General features: G+C 55.3%; 8 protein-coding genes across 8 annotated transcripts; 5 read left to right on the plus strand and 3 right to left on the minus strand.

Moving 5' to 3' along the window:
- Positions 1–74: 74 nt before the first annotated feature.
- PG985_016121 (uncharacterized protein) lies at positions 75–1,013 on the minus strand (the record flags this gene model as incomplete). The annotated part of the gene is made up of 1 exon (XM_066835887.1): positions 75–1,013. The coding sequence occupies one exon, from the start codon at positions 1,011–1,013 to the stop codon at positions 75–77; it is 939 nt and encodes a 312-aa protein (XP_066677090.1).
- Positions 1,014–1,956: 943 nt separating this feature from the next.
- On the plus strand, positions 1,957–3,696 carry PG985_016122 (Alpha/Beta hydrolase protein; the record flags this gene model as incomplete). Its single annotated transcript, XM_066835888.1, has 1 exon — positions 1,957–3,696. One exon carries the CDS (start codon positions 1,957–1,959, stop codon positions 3,694–3,696), a length of 1,740 nt encoding a protein of 579 aa, XP_066677091.1.
- A 2,300-nt stretch (positions 3,697–5,996) lies between these two features.
- Positions 5,997–6,467, plus strand: PG985_016123 (uncharacterized protein; the record flags this gene model as incomplete). The annotated part of the gene is made up of 1 exon (XM_066835889.1): positions 5,997–6,467. The coding sequence occupies one exon, from the start codon at positions 5,997–5,999 to the stop codon at positions 6,465–6,467; it is 471 nt and encodes a 156-aa protein (XP_066677092.1).
- A 913-nt stretch (positions 6,468–7,380) lies between these two features.
- On the plus strand, positions 7,381–9,610 carry PG985_016124 (uncharacterized protein; the record flags this gene model as incomplete). Its single annotated transcript, XM_066835890.1, is given in 2 exon segments — positions 7,381–7,836; positions 7,847–9,610. The coding sequence occupies 2 exon segments, from the start codon at positions 7,381–7,383 to the stop codon at positions 9,608–9,610; spliced, it is 2,220 nt and encodes a 739-aa protein (XP_066677093.1).
- A 581-nt stretch (positions 9,611–10,191) lies between these two features.
- PG985_016125 (uncharacterized protein) lies at positions 10,192–11,241 on the plus strand (the record flags this gene model as incomplete). Its single annotated transcript, XM_066835891.1, has 2 exons — positions 10,192–10,533; positions 10,600–11,241. 2 exons carry the CDS (start codon positions 10,192–10,194, stop codon positions 11,239–11,241), a joined length of 984 nt encoding a protein of 327 aa, XP_066677094.1.
- A 2,605-nt stretch (positions 11,242–13,846) lies between these two features.
- PG985_016126 (uncharacterized protein) lies at positions 13,847–14,314 on the plus strand (the record flags this gene model as incomplete). The annotated part of the gene is made up of 1 exon (XM_066835892.1): positions 13,847–14,314. One exon carries the CDS (start codon positions 13,847–13,849, stop codon positions 14,312–14,314), a length of 468 nt encoding a protein of 155 aa, XP_066677095.1.
- A 2,537-nt stretch (positions 14,315–16,851) lies between these two features.
- On the minus strand, positions 16,852–19,887 carry PG985_016127 (uncharacterized protein; the record flags this gene model as incomplete). Its single annotated transcript, XM_066835893.1, has 4 exons — positions 16,852–16,930; positions 17,020–17,542; positions 17,707–19,651; positions 19,744–19,887. The coding sequence occupies 4 exons, from the start codon at positions 19,885–19,887 to the stop codon at positions 16,852–16,854; spliced, it is 2,691 nt and encodes an 896-aa protein (XP_066677096.1).
- Positions 19,888–20,783: 896 nt separating this feature from the next.
- On the minus strand, positions 20,784–21,596 carry PG985_016128 (uncharacterized protein; the record flags this gene model as incomplete). The annotated part of the gene is made up of 1 exon (XM_066835894.1): positions 20,784–21,596. One exon carries the CDS (start codon positions 21,594–21,596, stop codon positions 20,784–20,786), a length of 813 nt encoding a protein of 270 aa, XP_066677097.1.
- Between the last annotated feature and the right edge of the window lie 661 nt (positions 21,597–22,257).

Here is a 22,257-nt window from a genome sequence, read left to right on the forward strand (position 1 = left end):
ATTTCAATTGTTACCACTACCATTACCATGCTTCGTCCGGTTTCTTTAGATACATACGTGCATGGCTGTCGGTCTTACCATCTGCCGATGAAAGACTGCGCCAGATATGCAAAATCGTAGTACCCAATACTGTTGCGCCCGTCGCGCAAGTTGAGAGAGTCGAAGTTCGTCAGTTGCGGTAGCGGTCGTGGTAGGCTGGGCTCTAGTAATACCGCCTTGGCCCAGCACTCCGGGCAGTCGATGTGAGCTTTCCTCTCCCAGAGTTCGATGACCAGGCGGACCTTCAAGGTCGTGGTTATGGGCGCTACCTGTAGCGCGTGGAGGTGCCGGTCGCCGGCGAAGCGCCGCTGCCAGAACCTGATGCCGCGGGGGCGCATGTGGCAGCAGGCCGGGCAGTACTCGAGGTTCCTTGGGTGGGTGTCCTCGTCCCGGCCGTGGGCGGGGACGGGGGACAGATCGGAGCGCAGGCAGGTGCCGAAGTAGTAGCGGATCCCGCGCTGGCGGGCGAGGCGGTTGCGGTTGTGGAGGACCTGGACGCGCGGGGCTGGGGTTGGGGTGGGGAGGCCGGCGAGGATGGACTGGAGGCGGGCGATGGCGGGGCAGGGGGGTTCGAGGGGGGCGTGGTGGGGGATCGAGGGGACGGGGATGCCGCCGCCGGGAAGAAGAGACGGCGCTTTAGACTTGGACTTGGAGGTGGAGAAGGTGGCGGCGACGCTGAGGAGGCCCTTGCAGGTCAGGGACAGGGCGAGCTGGTCGAGGGGGTCCGGGTTCTGGGCGGCGGTTTGCTCGAAGATGGCGAGGAGGAGCTCGGTGGGGAGGTGGAGGAGCCGGGAGCCGCCTTGGGGGTGCTGGGGCGGCGGCGGGGCGGCGAGGACCGCTGGGGGGATCTTGAGGGCGGTCCAGAACTCGAGGGGGTTGTTGAGGCAGGTGTACTTCTTTTGGGGCGGAGACATGGTGGTGCTTGCTTGATAGTTGGCCAAGGGCTGGCGGGGGCGAAGACGGATTGCGTCCATCTTTGGTGGGAAGGGGGATGATAGACGAAAGAGGTGAGTTAAAAAAGCGGTAGGTCTCGAGAAGTAAGAAGAGCATTATCTGAAATGCCAGAGCATTGTCGGAGAGAACGAAGAGAAGAAGACAGACTGACTCAATGGAAGAAATTGTGAGGCGGCATTAAGATTATGGTCATTGTCGGTTCCGTCCCTTTACCTGCCAAACCATGATAGAAGCAGAGTTTGATAGCCGCCGCCCACGAATGGGGAGTCGCGCCTCGAATATGATAAATCGTGGCATTCCATCTGGTTCATATTTGCGCTTGTGGATTGGAATTGGACACGTAGTTTTGGTTTCGACTTTGCCTTGAGTGTGTATATCTCTTGCGTACGACGAGAAAATGGGAAAGGGGGGTTGGAGGAGTGCACAAGGGGTCTTTCACGCAATCCACATCAACTCGCCCGCGAACCCTTGGAACGAAGACAAAAGACATTGATCGCTTATAGATATAGATTTGCTACTACTTCTAAAAAGTGTCTGGTATTACGCCGGGCGAGTTGACATCGCGCGCATGTTACTGTTTCGCATACTCGCCTCGACCGGACGCCCCGGCAGGCGAGTCAGCTCCGAGCAACAGAAGCCAGTATAGGATCCAGCCTCCCCGGGGCATATACTCAATTGACCAAGATATTGTCCCATTCGCCCTTATCCGCCGGCATATGCATCGACCTTACTCGTTCGACTCTTCTAGACCCCGCCAAACCCCAGGTTTCCCCGCAGCAACCCCCCCTGTCGCGGGTGAGTTGAGGATTAATCCTCCAATCACATCTCATGGAGTCACTATCATAGAGGACTATAAGTACCTGGAGGCGGATGGCATGGCGAATAGTAGCCGGCACGGGTTCTAGCTACCTCCTCCCAGGCCACTAGTCACAGTAGCACCTTCACTCTACGGATATCATCACGATGTCTCTCCTGTCAACCAACCTGCTTCGGCTTCTAGGGCTAGGCCTTCTCGCGGCCAGTGCGATAGAGGGCGCCAAGTCAGCACCAACAGCCCGGACGGTCAATGGGACATATGAGGGCCTGCGACTCCCGGACTGGGACCAGGACGCCTTCCTTGGGATGCCCTTTGCCCAGCCGCCCGTGGGTCCGCTGCGATGGCGCTGGCCCCAGAGCATCAATACCTCGTTCGAAGGCGTGAGGAATGCGACAGCGTACGGCCACTCGTGCATGCAGTACGGGTCCAACTTCGACCTCTCCGAAGACTGCCTGACCATCAACGTTGTGCGCCCGGCGAAGGGAAACAGCAATCCCAGTGAACCGCTGCCGGTCCTCGCGTGGATCTACGGCGGCGGCCTCTCCCTCGGCAGCACCGCGGACCCCCAGTACAACCTGTCGGGCATCGTGAAACTGAGCCAGGACATGGGCCGCCCCGTCGTGGCCGTGAGCATGAACTACCGCCTGGGGATGTGGGGATTCCTGCAGACTCCGCAGATCGTGGCCGAGGGGTCGAGCAACGCGGGCCTGCTGGACCAGCGGCTGGCGCTGCGGTGGATCCAGGAGAACATCGGGGCCTTTGGCGGCGACCCCGCGCGCGTCACGGTCTGGGGCGAGAGCGCGGGGGCCCAGAGCATCGCGTACCAGATGTTCGCGCACGGCGGGCGCGACGACGGGCTGTTCCGCGCGGCCATCCTCGAGAGCGGGGGGCCGACGGGCGCCCAGGTCCAGCCGCTGTCGTGGTACGCCGGCGCCGTCGAGAACCTGACGCGCGCCGTGGGGTGCTGGGATTCTTCTTCGACCAAGGACCAGCTCGCGTGTCTGCGGTCCGTGGACCAGGACTCCCTGTTCGCGGCGCACCCTTCCGTGGTCTGGAACCCGCTGCTCGAGGGCGATTTCCTGACGGGGTACCCCAGCCAGCTGATGCGGGAGGGGCGGTTCGTGAAGGTGCCGATCATCGCGGGCGCCAACACGGACGAGACTTTCTCGTTGCCGGGGCGGCAGGACACGGAGGAGGAGCTGTTCGACGCGTTTTTGAGCTGGCGCTCCTACGCCCTCACGCCGCCCACCATCCGTCGCCTCCTGGAGCTGTACCCGGACAGCAGCGACCACACGTGCCAGCCGACGCCGCCCTACGCCATCACGAACTGCACGCAAAGACCAGGCGCGGGGAGGCAGTGGCGGCGCGGGGCGGCGATCGGGTCGGACCTGGTCATGGTCGCGCAGCGGCGGCGGATGGCCGAGCTGATGACCACAGTCGGCAAACAGAAGGTGTACAGCTACCGGTTCGACCAGCGGCTCTGGGACGGCGCCGAGTGGGACGGCGTGAAGCACTTCCAGAACGTGGCGTTTAGTTTCCAGAACGTTTCGGGGCTGCTGGGGCCGCGGCCGGAATACGATGGTCACTTAAGGTTGGCAAAGGCGATTGGGAGGGCTTATGTGAATTTTGTTTACGATTGCGACCCGAATGGGCTGAATGGGGGCGGCATTACTCACGACGGCGGGAGGGGGAAGAATGCGACGGGGGATAACTCTACATCGTTGTCATTGCAGCAACTGCTGCCGCACTGGCCCGCGTACGACCTGGAGAGGCCGGAGAATATGGTGCTTAATGCGACGGGGAGCTGGGTGGAGGGGGATGATTGGAGGCGGGAGGGGATCGCGTTTATTAATACGGCGGAGGTGACCAAGGAGCTGCTGGGCTAGTCAGAGGCTTGAGATAACCTACGTAGGTGCGAAGGTATGATGCAGAAGCAGAGGTGAACAATTAGCAGCCTCTGGCAATTGATTTGGTGTCTTTCAATTCGCTGTGGATGGCGAGATGTTACCAAAAGTTCAGATAGTGGGGTCGAAAAACAAGAGGCTATAGGTTATAATAATTACAAACCTTTCATCCAACCGATCGACCACGATTTGAAGCACTAGTGGTTTAGTGGTAAAATCCATCGTTGCCATCGATGGGCCCCGCGTTCGATTCGCGGCTAGTGCAACACGAAACTTTCTTTTTGGCCTTTTATGCAGCTATGCATTTTGTGCCATTTCATCTCGCGGGTGCATTTGCATTCTGATGCCTTCATATCTTTTCGGGTGTTCATACAGAAAACAGTGGCGACGCTGGCCTGTGTTGCTCGGAGAGCCCGAGGAGAGCTCGAGCTGCGCACATGGACTCTTGGACCAGTCCGCTGCTCATGCGATGGTAGTCCTCCACCTTGAATGTGCCTGTGCATCGTTGGGAACACATCCATCCTTTTGATGAGTTTGGTTGACGTCTTCCTGGTCCTGGTTCTCGTGGCGACCCAACGGGAATTTGGTTCTAGCCGCATCGCACGGTACTTTTTGTCTTGGCGCCAGTTGACTTGTCTTTTGTGACGACGAAGAACGGCGGATCGCGACAGAATCGGGTGCGGCTTGCGATGGACTTGCAGTACGAGGAAGGGGGTTGCATGATGTGCCTCGTGCCCAAACGGGCCAAACCCGATGTCTGCTTGAGTCAGGTGATTCCCACATATATTCCTTTGCATGTTCGTGTTGCAAGAGTCGCGAGATACGGATCGGGTGTCCCTTACGTAGGCAGTTCATGAGGCTCGGTTGGCCGGCTCTTGGGGGTTGCTGCCAACCTGCAGTAGCGACTTACACAGCCGCGAGCCGTCAACTAGTGACGCAGGTAGGGTCCCCGTCAAACTGGGCACTTGGCACCTGTGCTCTTGGGCTTAATCAACTCGATACATACTACTTGCCTGATAACTCATTGCTCGCCTCGACCTTCAGCTTTCGGGCGCCGACTTGCCGACTATGTAACCTACGCTAAGGGAAGTGCAGATGCGCGATGCAGGAGCAGGGGCGATTCTAGTCCTTTCGGGAGGCCGCGGGGGTCGCTCCGCAGAGAGGGCAGAGGTGACGTTGGTCTCTGCTCTCTGCAGGCCAGGTTTTTAGTGGGATGAAGTCATGCTAAGAAAAACAATTAACCTAGGCTGGGAAAGTCCAAAAAGCCCAGCGCCCAGATGGGGTGGGGGCCTGGTAACGTTCCCTTTTCCATCGGCAATCGGAAGGGTTGACCGCCCTATCCGGCAATAATCGCCAGTGTTCTTCAATGTTCCATGGCGACTATTGTTGGGGACATCCAAACCAAACATTGTTGTTGAAGTCATAATGGGCAGGAATCGACAGGAGACGGGTGCGTGCGCATGTTGTTTATTTCTGGTTTACAGGGGATATTGCTGGGAGCTCCAGGGGCAAATCCACTACCACTGAACCCCTTTCAGTGGAAGTGGGGGGCATCGAAATGGGCAGTGGCTGGAAGTTTACTGGCTCACTGGTGCTGGCGACCTTGGCAAGTTGAGCTAACAATGTGCCGTCGATTGAGAGTCGAATGCCAAAGTGCCGAGGCCCCCGAAACAGGCGGCCAATCAACCTAATGACATTCTCAAGTGCGCCGTTGGGCAATGGAAGAAAGTTCCAAGAAATGTCAGGGGCAAAATGACGTCGATCTTCATTCATAAGCCCAGGACCGATGCCAGCAAAGGGCCGGTGCAGGGGGCGCTGGTTGGCGGGACCGCCGCAAAACGGGGTCGGCGATACGAGATGATCGGCCAGCACTAGGCCCGTTCAGACCCATCTGCCGGCTGCAACGGTGTGCTGTGATGGTGATGTGGTTGCAGTTGGCAACCGCCAACCTCAACCAGGAACTTCGATGACATCCATCCAAAGCCAGCCCGTCCATGGAATCAATGAACGATGGATGCGAATGGGGTCATGGACAAGGCCAAGGCAATCGGGTGGAGGAGCCGCTTGCCGCTCCCGCTTTGCGCTTTCTTTTCGCCCACCGCTCGAGTTGTATAAGTAGAACGACCGGCCGGCACTCAACATCGACTCCCTTTTGATCCTCACCCTCACCAACAATCCCATCTCTACCATAATCAACCACCTTCACACCAAACCTTCTCTACCAACCTATTATCTTTACCGATAAATAACTTTTAATCACCCACCCAACCACCGCCACCAAAATGCAATTCTTCGCTGTCGCCGCCCTCGCCGCCTCGGCCTCTGCCGCCGCCGTCGCTCCCCGCCAGAGCCAGGCGCAGTACATCAACGGCTTCCAGGCCGCCTGCGTGCCCCACAGCACCTTCTGCAACTACAAGTTCGGCGTCTCGAGCCAGCCGGGCGTGATCCCCTCGACCAACTGCGCCGCCAGCGTGCAGGGCCCCGACTACCTGCCCGCGCTCGAGGACCAGAACGCCTGCACCGTCGGCAACAGCACCGCGACCAACTTCGCCTACCACTGGTCCGTCGACAAGACCGCCGCCGGCGGCCTCGACTTCCAGGTCTGGTACCCGCTCAACAGCCGCTCCAACATCACCTTCTGCCACGAGATCCCCGGCAAGGACCTCAAGGTCGACAACAACGGCGCCGTCCAGACCCAGCGCTACGCCGGCCCCGACTACTTCAAGATGGACATCTGCACCCCCGAGAACTAAGGTGTTCCTCTGAAACACTTCTTTGACGGGAGACATGGAGATGAGAGAGGGGCACTAGCAACTTGAGTCGTGCAAATGGCTTCAAGGTCCTGAGTGTCGGGAGATGAAGGATTGGGGAACTGTAAATACGATTCTGCGGCCTGCGAACCTGCAAAGGACTTCCTACCGCTACCTTTATGAATAATGCTGTATATACACCTAACGACATTGATTAATCAGCGCGTTCAATCAAGAGAAGTCTTTTCTTCCACCAATGTCTCTGCCTCTGATGTTTCGTGACTTGCATGTTTGAGTGTACCTGGATTCCTAAGCCACCCGAGTGTCAGGTGTGATCGGTGATTGGATTCCCATCCGTAGTCGTATTTCAAGCTTTTAGATAATGCAGGGGTTCTCAAGGTGCAACGTTCGCTATGTCCAGGTCACGTCACGGATAGTTGTATCCAGCACCCGTGCTGGCAAAGCTTGGTGGTCGTCGCCGATGGCAGTAGATAAAGCCGATGAATGCATTTGAAAGTGTGTCCATTTCCCATACCAAAGTTGACACTGGAGAGGATTATTGGTAGATCTTTCGCTAGAGGACTCAGGAGGACCGGACGAAAGGGCGTTAGCGGTCGCTAGGCTAATGCAACTCCATGCTCGATCAGCGGCTCCGCGTCTTAGCGCGAACCCCTACCGATAAGAATAAGAGACTTCCGGCGACGTCATCATGACGGCGGGTGACAGGTACCGGCCCTTTCTTATTTGGTCGGCGTCGCCAAGCAACCTCCAAATTGCTCGGTTGTACTCTCGTCTATTCCATCAATCAGGTCATCGGTCATTACTTGATGTAACAAACGGGTAGTTTGACGGAATTGGCAGGATTGCTTGAAACAGGCGTGCACAGGTTGCACACGCGCATGGTCGGTCGTTAAGCATGGGAGACAAGGAGGGAGCTAGCAGCGGTGGCGGCGTGGGGGTTTCGGCAACGAGTGGCGGAGGCGGCGCCGCCACCAAGGTACCGAAGTTGACGCGGGATCACATCTTCCACTCGCTCCCGCCGTACAGCGGCAGGCACAATGTCGGGTACATGGAGATCGAGGTGCCCGTCGAGAAGCCCCGGCACTTCTCCGACATCCAGCGCGACGGCGACTACGCCCTGCGCCTGGACACGGTGCTGTTCGCTATCTACTACCCCTCCGACCTCTCGACCGACTGCGATGGTCCGCCGGCCGGGTCATCATCTGCGTCTTCTTCTCAGGAGCAGCAGGAGCAGCAGGCGCAGAAGCAGAAACAGCCGTCGTCGAAGAAACTGCGCAAGAGCAGGAACAAGGACCTGGCGAAAGCGCGCGTCCCCTGGCTCTCCCGCCCGCGGCTGTTGACGAGCGGGGGGGTACGCCAAGTGGTTCCATATCCCCAGTCCGCCAATCACGGCATATCTCTTCGCGACTTGCATGTTTACCGAGCTGCCCGCCATCCGGAATGCGCCTCTTCTGCAGCCGGCATCTTCATCGCCACCCAAGGTTGCGTCTCCAAGTGCGTCGCCAGATGGCAGGACCTTCGAGAGCAGTGGCAGCTCCAGAACCACCGGGAAAGGTGGCTCAGGTGAAGGGCGCGAAGACGGCGCGGCCCCCTTCCCCGTCATCTTCTTCAGCCACGGCCTGGGCGGCACGCGCACCGTCTGCAGCGCCGTCTGCGGCGAGCTCGCGAGCCACGGGTACGTCGTCGTGGCCATGGAGCACCGCGACGGCAGCTGCGCCCGCACCTTTGTCAACGTGGCGCCCCAGGAGAGCGACGGCGCCAACACGCCCGCTGCGGGTACGGACGACTCGCGGCCGCCGCCGACGCGCATCAAGAGGAAGAAGGGCGGGGTCGACTACTACGTGGTGGACTACCTGTTCCCCGAGGGCAACCCGTGGGACACGGCGCCCAACAACGACCGCGGCGTCGACACGGCGATGCGGTCCGCGCAGCTCGACATGAGGCTCGCCGAAATCCGCGAGGTGCACCGCGTCGTGGGACTGCTGAACGCCGGGCGCGGCGAGGAGGTGGCACGGGCCAACCTGCGCCGCAAGGGGAACCGCGCGTCCAGCTCCCGGGGGCTCGACGGCGTCGACTGGGCCTCCTGGAGGGGGAGGTTACGGCTCGACCGCGACGTCACGGCCATGGGCCACTCGTTTGGCGGGACGACGACGATTCGGCTGCTGCGGCATCCGGGGACGCACTTTGAGTGGGTGGGACAGGGCATCCTGCTCGATACGTGGGGGATGCCCATTCTGGAAGACGAGAACGACGAGAAGGTGGAAGAGAAAGCCGACGATACCGGGACCGACACCGAGACGGGAGCCGACACGAACAAGGCCTCGACGCCACGGTCGAGCAGTAGCAACAGCAATCGCAGCGGCCATTCCATGGGCCAATGCCAGCGGGGCCGCCACGGCGAGTGCGCGAAGCCCCTGCTGTCGGTCGGGTCCGAGGCCTTCATGTACTGGCAGCCGAACCGGAGGGCCCTCGACCGGGTGTGCGCCGAGGCGCGCCGCCACGGGCAGCCGGCCTGGTCGCTGACGCTGCGCGGGACGGCGCACCTGAGCCAGACCGACTTCGGCCTGCTGTTCCCGCGCATGCAGACCTACGTCATGAAGACGACCATCGACCCGCGGCGGGCCATCGACCTGACGACGGGGCTGGTATTGGACTTCATTGACACCGTCTCGTCTGCGCCGGTGATAAAGCCCTTGGAGAGGAATAAGGCCGGGGGCGCGGGGAGTGCATTGACGCAGAGGCTTACGGAGATGCGGGAATTGGAGGAGCTGCCGGTGGTGCATAAGCCCAAGGCCAAGTACATCGGGTCCGCGCTCAAGATCCGGCACGAGCTCACGCTGCGGGCCAAGGGCTGGACGAGGCGGCACGGCGGGGCGAAGCTGCAGAAAAAGAGACCGGAGCCCAAGAGGAACAAGAAAGAGATTAACAAGACGGAGAGCAGTGAGGGGCTGGGCGGTGCCGCCGCGGGGGTCGAGTGCGACGAGGAGATTGAGGAGGAACAAGAGGAGGATGATACCCTGACGGGATTGGAGGAGGGGGTCGAGGCGGAGGAGATTTGGGTGCACGTCACGCCCGAGGCGGCGGTCATGGAGCGGCTACGGCACGCACAGGGTGCTATGCACTAATCAAAATCACTGCCAGGCATTTCTCAGATGCCGGGGCACCAGCAATCTTGATCGCGACGGTCGAACCAAGTGTCTTGTACAGGCCGCCCCTCCCCCTTCCGCCAGGCGGGGGAACAATGCATGTCTGTATCAGCCACTGATGAATTTGATTGATTGGTAGAGGAAGACCCAATCGTACATAAAGGACCTCCTCGTTCGTCTTTCTCACCATGACGCTAGACAAGCGCCCGTGTAATACGGTGGCTTGTCGCAGCGGGCTGAAAACATCCGGCTCGAACCAGGTTCCCCGCGTACCTTCGTCGTGTGTACTTGCCGTGGGCGCAAGTCCAAACATGAATACATTTCAGCAAGACAGTGCAGCCCACCTGCTACATGGGCGACATTGACTTGTGACACAAGCTGCCATTTTTCGGTGTTCTTCACATTGCTAGACTTCCTGGTGATCAGTCCAAATTTCTCCAAATGAATTGAATGAGCGCGATATTGATGTTCTATGGGTTTCATTACAACTTCGCTTGCCTTCCCTTCCGACTTTACATCTTGGACTTATCCAGGCACATCGTTGCACATCGGAAGCAGAAATGGCGTCGAGGGCTCCCAACCAGGGACAACAGTTCGATCTCCTTCCACTCTCTGTTCCACACCAAACTCCTTCAATACCACAACCCCTCCATGATGGTAGACTGAAGCAGAGTTTTCTCACAATACTTCCAGCACAACTTTCTTGTTCCATGGCAGATACCCTCAACAGAATATGGACTGTCGTCATTGACGGCTGCAAGAACAACAAGCTGGCTACCCTCTTTGGGGTGGTAGGAACCATCGGCACCATTTTCACGATTGCTTCCTACTTTGATACCCACCTGTCCACAGCGCTTGGTTTGTGGACATCGCGCAAGGACTTTATCGAGTTGTGTGAAAACGTAAGTCCCCTGCAAGTAACCTGTGCGTCTCGCCCGTTAGGGGTTAGCTGACTCGATTATTTTCAGAACTCAACCACGACGACCGATTGCGACAAAACTCAGGGGGAACGGCTAGGTGCGCCTCCAAACTTCGAACGGATCACACGCACGAGACCTTTCCGAGCATACCACGACACACCGTACACCAGTTCCAGTCCGCTTGTCACAGATGGCAACATTGTGTCCTTTCTCTGCTTTGGAGTTCCCGTATCTCTCTGTGTCTTTTTGGCTGTAGTCCAGAAGCAACGACTGGCACGCGTTTTCGAACGCATCCTTCCAGGCCTCAACACGCCCACTGATGACAGTCTTAGGGGGCGTGAGCTTGATGCTACCGGCCATCCTCAGCAGCTACCAAGCCTAGCAACACCATTACCAGCTCAAGATGAAGCGCATACAACCAGTCGGCAACCAAGACTAAACGATCCTATAAACCCTGATGTCCAGTTCGGGCACCTGAATATTCGCAGGATACATATACCAGCGCCTGAGCCTTACAAGCATATCAAAACTGTCATAAGAACTGAGGCTGAAAAAGAGTTATATGAAAAAGTCGAAGCTGTCTACCGTGGGACAAGCGGTGCCATTGATTCACTCATGACAAGTTTACTTCCACACCCCCGACAGCGTGCACCACACCAATTTACTTCCCAAATGGCAGAAGCATTTTGACTCGAAGAGGCCATCCGTCCTTTCAAGCTCTGCCTCAACAACAATGGCCCCATCAGTCATCATCGACTTCTCGGTCCTTACTCAATTGGAGCCAGAATAACGTGTCTCCCATCCCGGCCTGCACTCGATATAGGAGCGATAAACGATGATGTTGTATGGCGGCTCAAGGATGGGACACGGCTTGGTGTGAGCATTATTATCATGACACGTATGTCCAGCATTTTCTCTTACTTCAATAATACATTGTCAATGTAAAGATTCTCCCATGTGCGTGGCTATGCAAGAAACGTATCTTTTTTGACTGAGTCGACGATGGGCATATTGAATTGTTGAATTGTAAGCACACGATTGGTTTGTGTCGGAACAGACCACCATGCACGCTGTAAATCAAGCCTAGAGATAGCCGGTTTTTCCAAATCAGCAACCAATCAGTGCATGGAGGATTGCCTGCACTGCCGCCGACACGTTGCCTTAGCTGATTGGGGTTGGGCACACCAGCCCGCGTAATGGCTGATACAGCCCCTGTACTAAAATGCTTTTTGGAGGCCAATACTCCTCAACGGACATGGAATAATGTGTTTGTACATGCAGACTTTCGGATCTCCGCCATTGCGATATGGCCTAGCGCCTCAGCGGTTTCAGATGGCAATAGATCTCTGAGGATTGGTGAGTGGAATGCGCGTATCTATGGGTGGTCGTTCTCACCGGTCCTCTGATGCTGCTTTGGAGATTGTATGGGACACTCTTTTTGGCACCGATTCAGGGTCCCAAGTCTCTTGACAACCCTGGAGGCTCCAAAAACTCCCGAAATAAATACAAAGCAGACGTGCAATGTGAGATAGATGGAGTTGAAGACTATGGCCAGCAGAAAGTACCTACATTGGAGGCAGATACAAGTATGTCTTCGACCAATACTCGCAGAAAGCGGCGAAAACTCTCGGATAACCAGAGGCTTGAAACAGGCCAAAAGCAACCTTGGCGAGAGCCTTACCACTATGGTAGGGGGCGTTGTCACGTGGACAGCCACCGCATCTGTATCAAGCAGTACAAGCCTGCAATGCATAGCCCAGGCGATGTCATCTGAGGAGGAGCCTGCCGCCATTTCCGTTAATGACGCAACAGCGGCTACGAACGGCACGGAAACAACCAGACCAGCAAGATAGTCCAGACCAGCCAACATTTCGTTAGATATTGCAACAGTAGTGGACATGAACAATGCGACAACACCAGAAACGACAATCATTAGGAGTTAAGTCTGGGAAACGCCCACCGTCCTGTCGTCCAAGTAACAACGGGAAAACAAACGCGACGTGATGCCAGCTTGGGCGATAAAGTCATCATTCCAGGCAATTAATCTACAACCTATCCTGCGACTACCGAGCCTCTGACTGACAAATTTGTGACTCCTAACACTGCAACCCATGGGTCTAAGACAATGATACTCTGGTTCTGTGGTAAGTGTACCACCTTTTGGATCCTGCTGATGATTTCAAGTTGACCTTCGAGGTAATGTCGATGCCAGGGAGACCCGATGCACTCGAGGGATGACGAGAGAGTCGAATGCAAAGAACTGGATGGTGTTCCTGTAGAGCAATATATTGCGTTGTATGTTGGGTTTAGAACTAAGAGCAAGCATCGGCTGCCCCTGCTTCAATACCAGAGAAGGGAATCGGGAAGGACTTTAAATAGTCAGCTGGTTGGAGAGAGAGCTTCTATACAGAATACTTGAACTGCAGGCGGTCAACCTTCCTCTAGTTTGGGTCAACATGGCAAATCCATGCATACAGCAAAGGGTCTCAGGTTGCGGTTCGCAATTAATAGTGTCCAGAGACCAGGATCGCGCTGGATCAGTGTCAATACAGTCTATACCTACCACGAGGATAGTTGAAAAGGGGGTAACGCTGGTCTCGAGCCGAATGCAGAAAGAACTGGGCCACATCGGTCGATGGCACCACGAAGAGGCATAGAGATCTGTTGGGGTCAGATCTATGAAATACGATATATAGACTGGCCAGAATATATCAGGGTAGGGTTGACCAAAAGCTCACCACATCCCTTTGATCTTCAACTTTGGGCATCTTAGAATGGAGTCATGGGAGAAGACGGTTGCTTCTGGGAAGTCTGGCAATGTTGTCATGCTCCGAATAAAAACCGGAGGTCGTGTTGCGCTCTCGCTGCCGGTCACAGCATAGTTGTGCAGCACCACCAACTTACCTCATAGTGCCGATGCGGCCATGAAGCGTTTTTCGGCGTTCAAGGACTTGGCTTGGTAGATATGCGGGCGCTCTTGCTTGCACTGCCGCCTGCTGCCACCTGGGGATCGGCATGCACTGCCGCCCAACGCCAGACTGAGGCATGGGTGTTGACGCCACATCAGTTGATTCGTCAGTGTGTCGGGATCTTTGTTTCAACATGCCTGATGGCTGACACTGCCCCTTGGTTAGTCCTGCTGCACTAAGCGCAGTCGGGTCTGACAAACAGAGGTGATGTCAGATACGGCATTTGCGCTCGACTTCCCCTCTTCTTCCTTTCATTCGCAATCCCCTCACCCTTCTTACGTCCAAGATACGCCCCGAAAAAGGTATTCTCGCGTACGGCAATCAGTATGGCGTCCGAGGCTCCTGAACAACGTACAGAATCGTACGAAATGCAGGATATTCCTCTTTCACCACAAATAAGCCATTCCGCCAGTCCGACGGCCTCTGTACGATCAACTGCAGGTGGCCCTGTTTCGACAACTGGTGCCACCCAGCCCGAACAACGCGAAAGTGGCGGCTTGTCCACTTTCGTTGGAGGTATTACAGGCAGAATTCAAGCTCGGATAAGGGCCAGAACCATGCCAATCTGTAATGCTTTGATCAATGTATGCGCTGGTAGGGTCGATGTAGGATTGAAAGTAGCAGCCATCCTCAGCTTCGTGATCACGGCGGTCCTCGTGTGGCCTAGCATCTCGTCCGCTTCGGATGGTCATAAAGCTGCGATGATCGCTGAATGGACTGCTCGCAAGGACTTTCTCGAGAATTGTGAAGCTGTGAGTATTCCCGCCCATGTCTACAGTTTTCGCCCCTATTAATATGTAACCTGGGTGGAAGCATGATTGGTCATCTGCCGATTGCGAAAATGCCAAAGACACTCAGCTGGGTGCGCCCCCCAACTTCAACAGGGATGAATGGAAGAGAAACTTTTGGATTGGAAAGGCAGACCCCATCGAAATAAGTGATCGAAGCGCGGTCCTCAACCCGGCGTTGTGGATACCAATCTTAGCCTGCCTCCTATTCATCCAGTCATGGAGACTAGTTCGCGGCGTCAGAGGGACCGACTCAAGGCTTACAACCAGTCCTGTTTTCAACATTCCTTCTCAGCTCGATCATCGCAAGAGCAATTCAGCATCGAAAAATGGGGCCTCTAACTCGACATCGGGGCGGTTGAGAGGTTCACACAATTCCCGCAGCTCAAAGATGAGTTCTTATAAGGATTTGTTTGATGCATATGCAGGAGTATACGAACTTGGGGATTCGCGTACCAACTGTAATGACTCAGCATATTCCTCAGCTAGGCGACGTCGTAATTGAAACGCAATGTTAGAGTGAGCTTTCTAATTATACTTTTCGCTATAACAATGTATCCTGGACATATAATGAGAAATCAATATAGAAACCGCTACTAATATTCCTTATACCAGCCCCCCTGTTATACTGTATACGACAACGTCACGATTCTAGACTGTTAGTCCGTTATTGTTTGCCTAAACCACGTACTGAAAGACCGTTAACCCCAGCAAAGATGTTGCGAACCATTTTCGTGCAACCGCTACTGCGCTCTTGATGGGTATTGATGTTTCTTGATCACTGTGTGCGAGCCATCTCCGTCATGGTACGGAACAAGGGACAGCAATGCCCCCCCCCCCCAGCCAGCCAGGTGTAGCAATCGCATTGAAACCAAATTCAGCCTTTGGCAAGTGTGTTTGTCTAGACCAAAGAGTTGATAGGTATCTTATACATCTGCTCATGTCTCAGTACGAACTCGTTCTCGTGTTGCTCAGGTACCGTTCTTGATGCAAAAAAGGCGATGTAGCGGATAATCCAATCCGGTTAGGCCAGACTAATGACCCGGTCGAGGTACTCACCGCAAGACAATATAAAATAATCAGAAAACATTGGTGCCACGTACACGAGCCGGAGCTGGTATAGGTAGCTGGGGGCCTTCGTAATAACGGATGTTTTGTTGGTTCTCAAGATGTCCCAGTTGCTGCCGAGCCCCTGAGCGGTGCTGCCTGGTGTAATAGGTAGTGTTCGGGTCTTCTCTAACTGGGTCGATGTTAGTAAAGCGCTGAGTTTCTCACATTGGTCTATGAGTCTCCTTACCTCTGGACCGGACACTTTCTTCTCGTATATATCGAGCCAACTGGTGTATTGCTAACCAAGCACAAGGGAATGCAAGGACTAAACCAATAACAGCCACGATGGCTTCATCAGACAGCGACATTGTACAAAGTTTGTAGCGGTCGCTTGTGCATATCATCCAGATAGTATATCGAAGGGGGAGTGGATGAATGATACGACGGGTATTTCTAGGAGAGAGGAAGTTCTTTTGGACTGTGAAAGAGATAAATTCACCGCCAGATTCCACCGTCCAATGTACTGAGTGCAAAAGGCGAACTCTATGAGACGGGGGTAACGGGAGTGGAAACAGCAAGGACACCAAGGCAGACGGAGCCGGAATGCCAAGACTGACATCCATCGCACAGTAGGCGCAGAGCCGTTTGCGAGATGCGCCCAGGCGACCCAAGCATGCCGAGTCACGATGCAGCCAATCATGCACCGGACACGATACAGAACCGGCAAACCATGATATCACACACAATCAGCTGAGGTACAAGTACCACTCGGCCCGTATCGGCGGCTCGGAACACCCCGTCAGCTACAAGCCCTCTTGTATCAGCGCCCCCACCTCTGCCCAGCTCAGCTTCTGAGTGGACCAGGTGCTCGAGCAGGAGCTCAGCATCATGATGCACGATCCCCCTCCAAGCCACCGAATGTGCTGCCTCCAACTAAAGCACACTTCCCCATCCCCTTCCCTGAATGATCAAACATGTTTTCTCTGATTCGGCTATCACATGGACCTCCCAAGGCTGACAGGCTAGTACTTACAATATGATCAAAACCGACCAAGTAATGCCAGTCATACGTCCCTTTACCGCGAGGGGACACACAGCAAGGTTTTCCCCAGGTTTTATCTCGAATGTACATTGTTCTCGTACACTTAGGACACTTGGTACATTAATGCAACGCCCTGGCCAACGCTAATACCGGTTTAGTATGGGAAAATAAGGCACGACACGAAGTAAGACATAGCAGGTCACAGGTGTCTGAGAAACCCTGTGACCCAAGTTCCGCGGATCGGAAGGGTATGGCAGTTTCGATAGGCCAGAAAGTGAAGAATCAATATCGCTATCTATATACAGTTGTGAAATTGGATCATACTCCTTATCTTTACTTCAGAGTGGGTGAGCTGGCCTCTCACGAAAAGAGCCATTGTATAATCCCTCGGGGTTCGACACCGTTTCTTCCGCCGTCCCCTCCGCCCCTTTGGATCATGGTACGTGAGGCTTCATCCAATAACCTCCCTGTCCTCGGTGCCTCTCTCCTTGCTATCTCTGAAGTGATGCATGCCTCCAGCCGCTCCGCCTCTTCGGTGAGTGAGTTGAGGGAGTATACTTCAACCAAGGTCAAAGGTGTGACCCGCGGGAAGCCAGGCAGATGCTTGAGCCGGACATACGGACAATGAGGGTCGGCTCCGTGCTGAATAAACGCCTCTAAAACCTGGGCCCATGCCTGGGCCTTTCGCTCCCACACATCATAGGATGGGTTTACTTCAGTATCAGCAATATCGTCCGATGATGGGCTTGGCCGTCTCGATGCATGCCAGAAGGCGTCGAGTAGAGCACCCTGCCAGGGCGTCATACCCCCGTCAAAAGACATGTTGGGGTCGATGCCGCTCGCCAGTATCCGCTCGACCTGTTTCGGATCCGGGTCCTTCGGCCTGTTACTCGTGCTAGCCGAGCCGCAAGTTCCAGAAAAAGCCTGCATGAGGAGCCAGTGGCTCACCTCGTGCTCCACGAAGGCATGACCGGCATCGTACTTGGCGTCGACGTAGTGCTTAAGCCCGAAGGCCCTGGCTAGGTCAAAGAAAGTAGCGTGTTGGCCCAGAGTCCTACCTCCATCGAGCTTGATGGACTGGGACCAATGCGGTAGATGTAGGCCGAGCTCTTGTAAGCCGCCGCCTTCTAACCCCTCTTCTTCTGTATATGCTGGTGGTTGTTTGTTGGTTGGTATGGGAATTGCGCCTACACTACTGTGTAGTGTATGCGAGTTGGTCGCGATTATGTCCCCAATTGCGTTTCACCATCGTCTGGGAACGAATACCAGCTTTCGGTTGATGAGCTATCATCACTACACGAGGAACCCGAGAAGTTCGACACGAGTGACTTGGGCAGCAATGGTAGGGGTGACCCGGGTCGCAGGTGAGAGGCAAAGCCACTGGTGTTCCGCCAGTGGAACTCGGTTACGGCGTCGAGTTTGTCCAGCAGCTTGGGAAACCCGCACTGCAGATCGGCTTCAGCTTCCCTCGCGTAATTCAAGGCATCCACGACGATCCTCATGTCCAGTCTACCGTGGTACTCGGGATTCCACGTCTTCAGCATCATGATGCGCGACTTGAGCATCGCGAGGTTGGGACTGAAGCCAGTTCCCACGGTGACCGACATGAGACGCCCCCAGACTTCAGGTTTGGCCAGCCAGTCGGAGACTGTCCGGTGCATGTAAAGAACGTGGCAGTCGGGCCAGAACCCTGAGGATCTGTGGTCGGTATTGGTTTCGAGGAGGCCCGCGCAAACGCTTTTCAAGCGCGCATCCATTATTTCGCATCTTTCACCGATATCTTCCTCCGTGTATGGTTTTATAGATGTCGTTTCCACCAATAAGGTCTCTTCTTCATCGGCCCACGACATGTTGAGAAGTGTCACCAGACCAGACGACCCAGTCTGAGCGACACGAAAGATTTGGAGTACCCGAGACATATGCACACGGTAGAAAGGGTCCACACCGTCGAGTATATGGTTGTAAAGTGCTTCGAGGTCGCTTGGAAGGTAGGAGATCCGTTTCTGCAGATCCGAGATGCGGTTGTAGTCGGAAAGACCCCTGAGAATCGACCTAGTAACAAGCTTGACCCACAAGAACACGCCTCTCGCCTTGTGTACAATCTCGCTCACTAACCGGGATGCTTCGCCCGGGTGGCGCTTCTCCAGCTGCTTCATGTAGCTGTGGCTGTATAGATGAGAGTTGATGTACTCTTTGATGTCCCGTTTTGTTAGGTCTTGGAGCCGCAGCCCGGGTAAGTCTCGGAATACCTGCTCGAAAATTAGCAGAGGTCTGCTGGAAATACAGAACTTCACGCCTGTCAGGTCGATATGTTGCTGGAGGAACTCCGCAATATTCTGATAATCGCCAGCATATTCGTCCAATCCATCGATGAAGAAGCATATGTTGACTTTTCTCTGGAGAAAGACGATCAAGTCTCGAAAAGCCTTTTTAAGCTGTGACACCGTAAGATCCGATGGCTTTGGGGGCAACAGCGGCGAATCGGGCGGGACGTCCCTCTTCGAGATCATTGCCCGGGCTCTCGTATGATAGGTATTCCATATATCCGGTAGTACTTGTTCGAGTAAGTGACGGTGGCGCTGAAATAGCTGAAAGAGGAAAGAGCGTAACATTCCGCTCTGTGACCTTTGGTTCTCGTCTCCGCTACTCCAGAAGAAGAAACTAGAGACCTCCACGGGATGACCTTTGGACCATAATTTGAGTGCATCTCGTGTCTTGCTATGGTCACAAAGGTACTTCATGAGGGTCGATTTCCTAGCAGCCAGTTTACCGTTGACCCAGTAGATTCCGTTTCCATGGCGAAGCCACGTTACGAGATTGTTCCAGGACTGTTCCGTTGACCCGGGTTCCTGATGCACCCAGCGGAATGTCTGGGTGTGCGCTGCTTCGATGGACTCCATTCGAGTCATCATCGACGGGAACGACAGACTTCCCAGTATCTCGTTCTCCGTCATAAGAATACTCAGCTCTTTCTCCATGGCAAGTTTGCTTTCGGACCGTTCCTCTAGCGATCGGCATTGCTGGTCTGCCCCGACCAAAGGCGACTCGAAAGCACCGAAATCATCACGTTGAATGCTGGAAATATCCTCTTCACTTCGCACACTGCCCGCGTGGTTCCTTGTGAGCAACTCCTGGATCTGGATGATCCTTTCCGATTGAACTTTGAGCTGCCCCGCGAATGAATCCCGCGAGTTCATAAACGTGTCAACGATCCGTTGCGTGGATTGCTCGAGTTGCAAGGAGGCATCCGACTGTGGGATAGCGACTGCACGAATTGAACGACTGTCGTGTCGAGTTTCTGTCAACTAGACCTCCAACATCCCAAACCCGGATGGACGCTGACGTACCGGAATGACACCAGAATCCGAAACTCCATCTCGTCGCGGGGATCACGGAGGGCTGCGGCCATCTCTTCGATCTCCCTCTTACTCCATACCGCTTCTAGGGACTTGCGGAAGCTCTCCCACTTTCGAAATGCTGGGGCCATTGCGTTCCCTTTTGTCTTTGAGCCTGTATTATCTCCAAGTGGACTGGAAGTCGAGAGCTTCAGCTTGGCCAATCGCTTAGCCAGCTCCTCCGCAAGGCCCACACACCGCACACATATCTTATTCAATGCCTCATGATCGTCATCGGCGCCATCCAGCGAGCCTTGCTCACCCAAGGGTCGAGTCTCTGGTAGCTTTGTCCTGAGGCTCTGGGTGAGGCTAAGCAGGTCCAGTGTAACCACCTCGGTGTCGATAACGGAGCTCAAGGCACCATCTTTCGACTTGTATAATTGGCATGTGTTGGACAGCAGCTTGCCGCCAAAAATCAATAAAGGTAATGATGGTGCCTGCCAAAGAGAGCGCGCTCATGGGATCCATCCTCGTTCCTGTTTCCGGGAATGCCGGGTCGTGGTGCCTGCGGGGGAAGCCGTGATCACCATTACTGGTGTAGCATCCCAGCTGACACTGCGCCCCGAACATACCCACTTTTTGGGGAGATGCTGTGCCGCGGTCGCCAAGACTCCCTGTTCACTCTGTCATTGGTCGATGATGGGCCGCCTTCGACAGTGTCTCAAGAAGGTCGAATCAACCGAAGCCTTTGGCGAAGCTCTGGGTCATTAGCTATACGAGTACGGAGACTTATTGCAGTGTAGATAAACAGCCACCGGGGAGCAAATATAGTAGTTAGGGGCCAGTCGATTAAAAAGGAGGTGAACAAATGAATCAAATGCGGTGATGCCAGACCACCATGTTTTGCCTCTATATACGATAATATCATTGAAAAAGAAAACACAGTTCCTGATAACATTCATAGCCCCCTATTTCAGTGTAATTTACAATCACGAATACACAATCTCCCAACCTCATCTCCCTCCTTGCCGGCGACCCCCTCATCTGGTTAACGCCCGATCCAGTACGTCGCCGCAACCCCCTGCCTTACAATCGCCTCCGCGACCTCGGCATCCGACATGGTCTCCTGGTCATTGAGCGCGAACCAGGGCGACGCCGAGTCGGGCATGAGATAGTACATCTGCCCCCGCGCGACCTCGAGCGAGCTCGCCAGCCTACCCTCGGCGACAAAGTCGGCGGCCCACATGCCGCCCAGCTGGGCCCAGGTCTCGTAGCCCTGCGTCGGGTCGTAGGAGGAGGAGGGGGAGGACGACAGGTAGAAAACGGGGGTGTAGGTCCGGTCGGAGCGGGGCGTGAACTTGGCCCGGAAGGACGGGGTCGAGGGCAGCTTGCAGGTCTTGCCCGAGGCCGAGGAGGGGACGAAGTAGCCCATGCAGCTGGCGCAGGGCTTGGAGGAGAGCAGCAGGGCGTCGACGATGGGGTAGGCGCCGGGCGAGTCGAAGGACTGGTGGTAGGCCAGCAGCGTGTTCTCCTCGGCGTGGATCGTGGTCGTGGCCGGGGCGGCAGCAGCAGCAGTTTGGTCGGGGTGGGCACCACTGCCACTGCTACCGCCCGTAGAGCCTGTGGTGGCCGGGGCAGTCGCCTCCGAGGACGTGGCGTACGAGGTCCAGATGTCCGTCTCGCCCGCCGCGAACACGAGCGACGCGCACAGGTCGGCGTACTCGGTCGAGCGCAGGCCGGAGCGGACGTACTGGTACAGCGCGATGACGTGACCGAGCTGCTTGTAGCTCAGCGAGACGCTGTGGCCGTGGGCGTCCCGGATGCGGAAGTTGGGGAGGTCTATGAAGAGGAACTGCGGCATGGTTGGTGATGTTGCTGTTGTGTGTTTATTTGCTGGCAGTAACTCTTGCTTCAGTTGATGTGCTCGTTCGTGCTTAGTATCTCTGCTGGTATTATTGCCGTGGAGCTTGACTTGATGATGTAGGCCAGACTGCTAGGCCAAGTGTTTACCGACCCCTTATATGTTTCTTACAGTCTTCCAGATATGCTGAGCAAAACATAGTCTCCCAAGTCATTTCTATGACGTCTGGGTATCATCGTAGAAGCTGATCTTGGCATGTGGAAAGGGTCACCCTGATCGCATTTCGCGGACCCGCCGCTTCACTGCTACCCAATATCACCCGTCGATACAAACCCTCGGAGAAGATGGGTTTAACTATTTGATTTGTCTTGATCTGGCTTACTTGCATTTTGCTCCGTACTTAAGTTATCTTCACCTACACCTATCAAGACTTACCGTGTGAATTTAGAGAGCTGAGCCTCAGTCTAGTGATACGAATCCCACGTGGCCTCAGTCCCAGAGATATGTCGACATCTGGCTTAGCTCGTAACTTTTCATGTTATCATTACTCGGATATCAAATACAAGTGGGATGTTGTGTGCCTGGCTGGTATAGGGGCAAGGCAAGATGATGCAGGTCGCCTGACTCATCTGTATTTGGAAAACGGCTATTGCAAATACTT

The sequence above is a fragment of the Apiospora marii genome (genome assembly GCF_038362585.1).
Source record: "Apiospora marii strain CBS 49790 chromosome Unknown utg000013l_segment0_segment0, whole genome shotgun sequence".
Classification (NCBI taxonomy): domain Eukaryota; kingdom Fungi; phylum Ascomycota; class Sordariomycetes; order Amphisphaeriales; family Apiosporaceae; genus Apiospora; species Apiospora marii.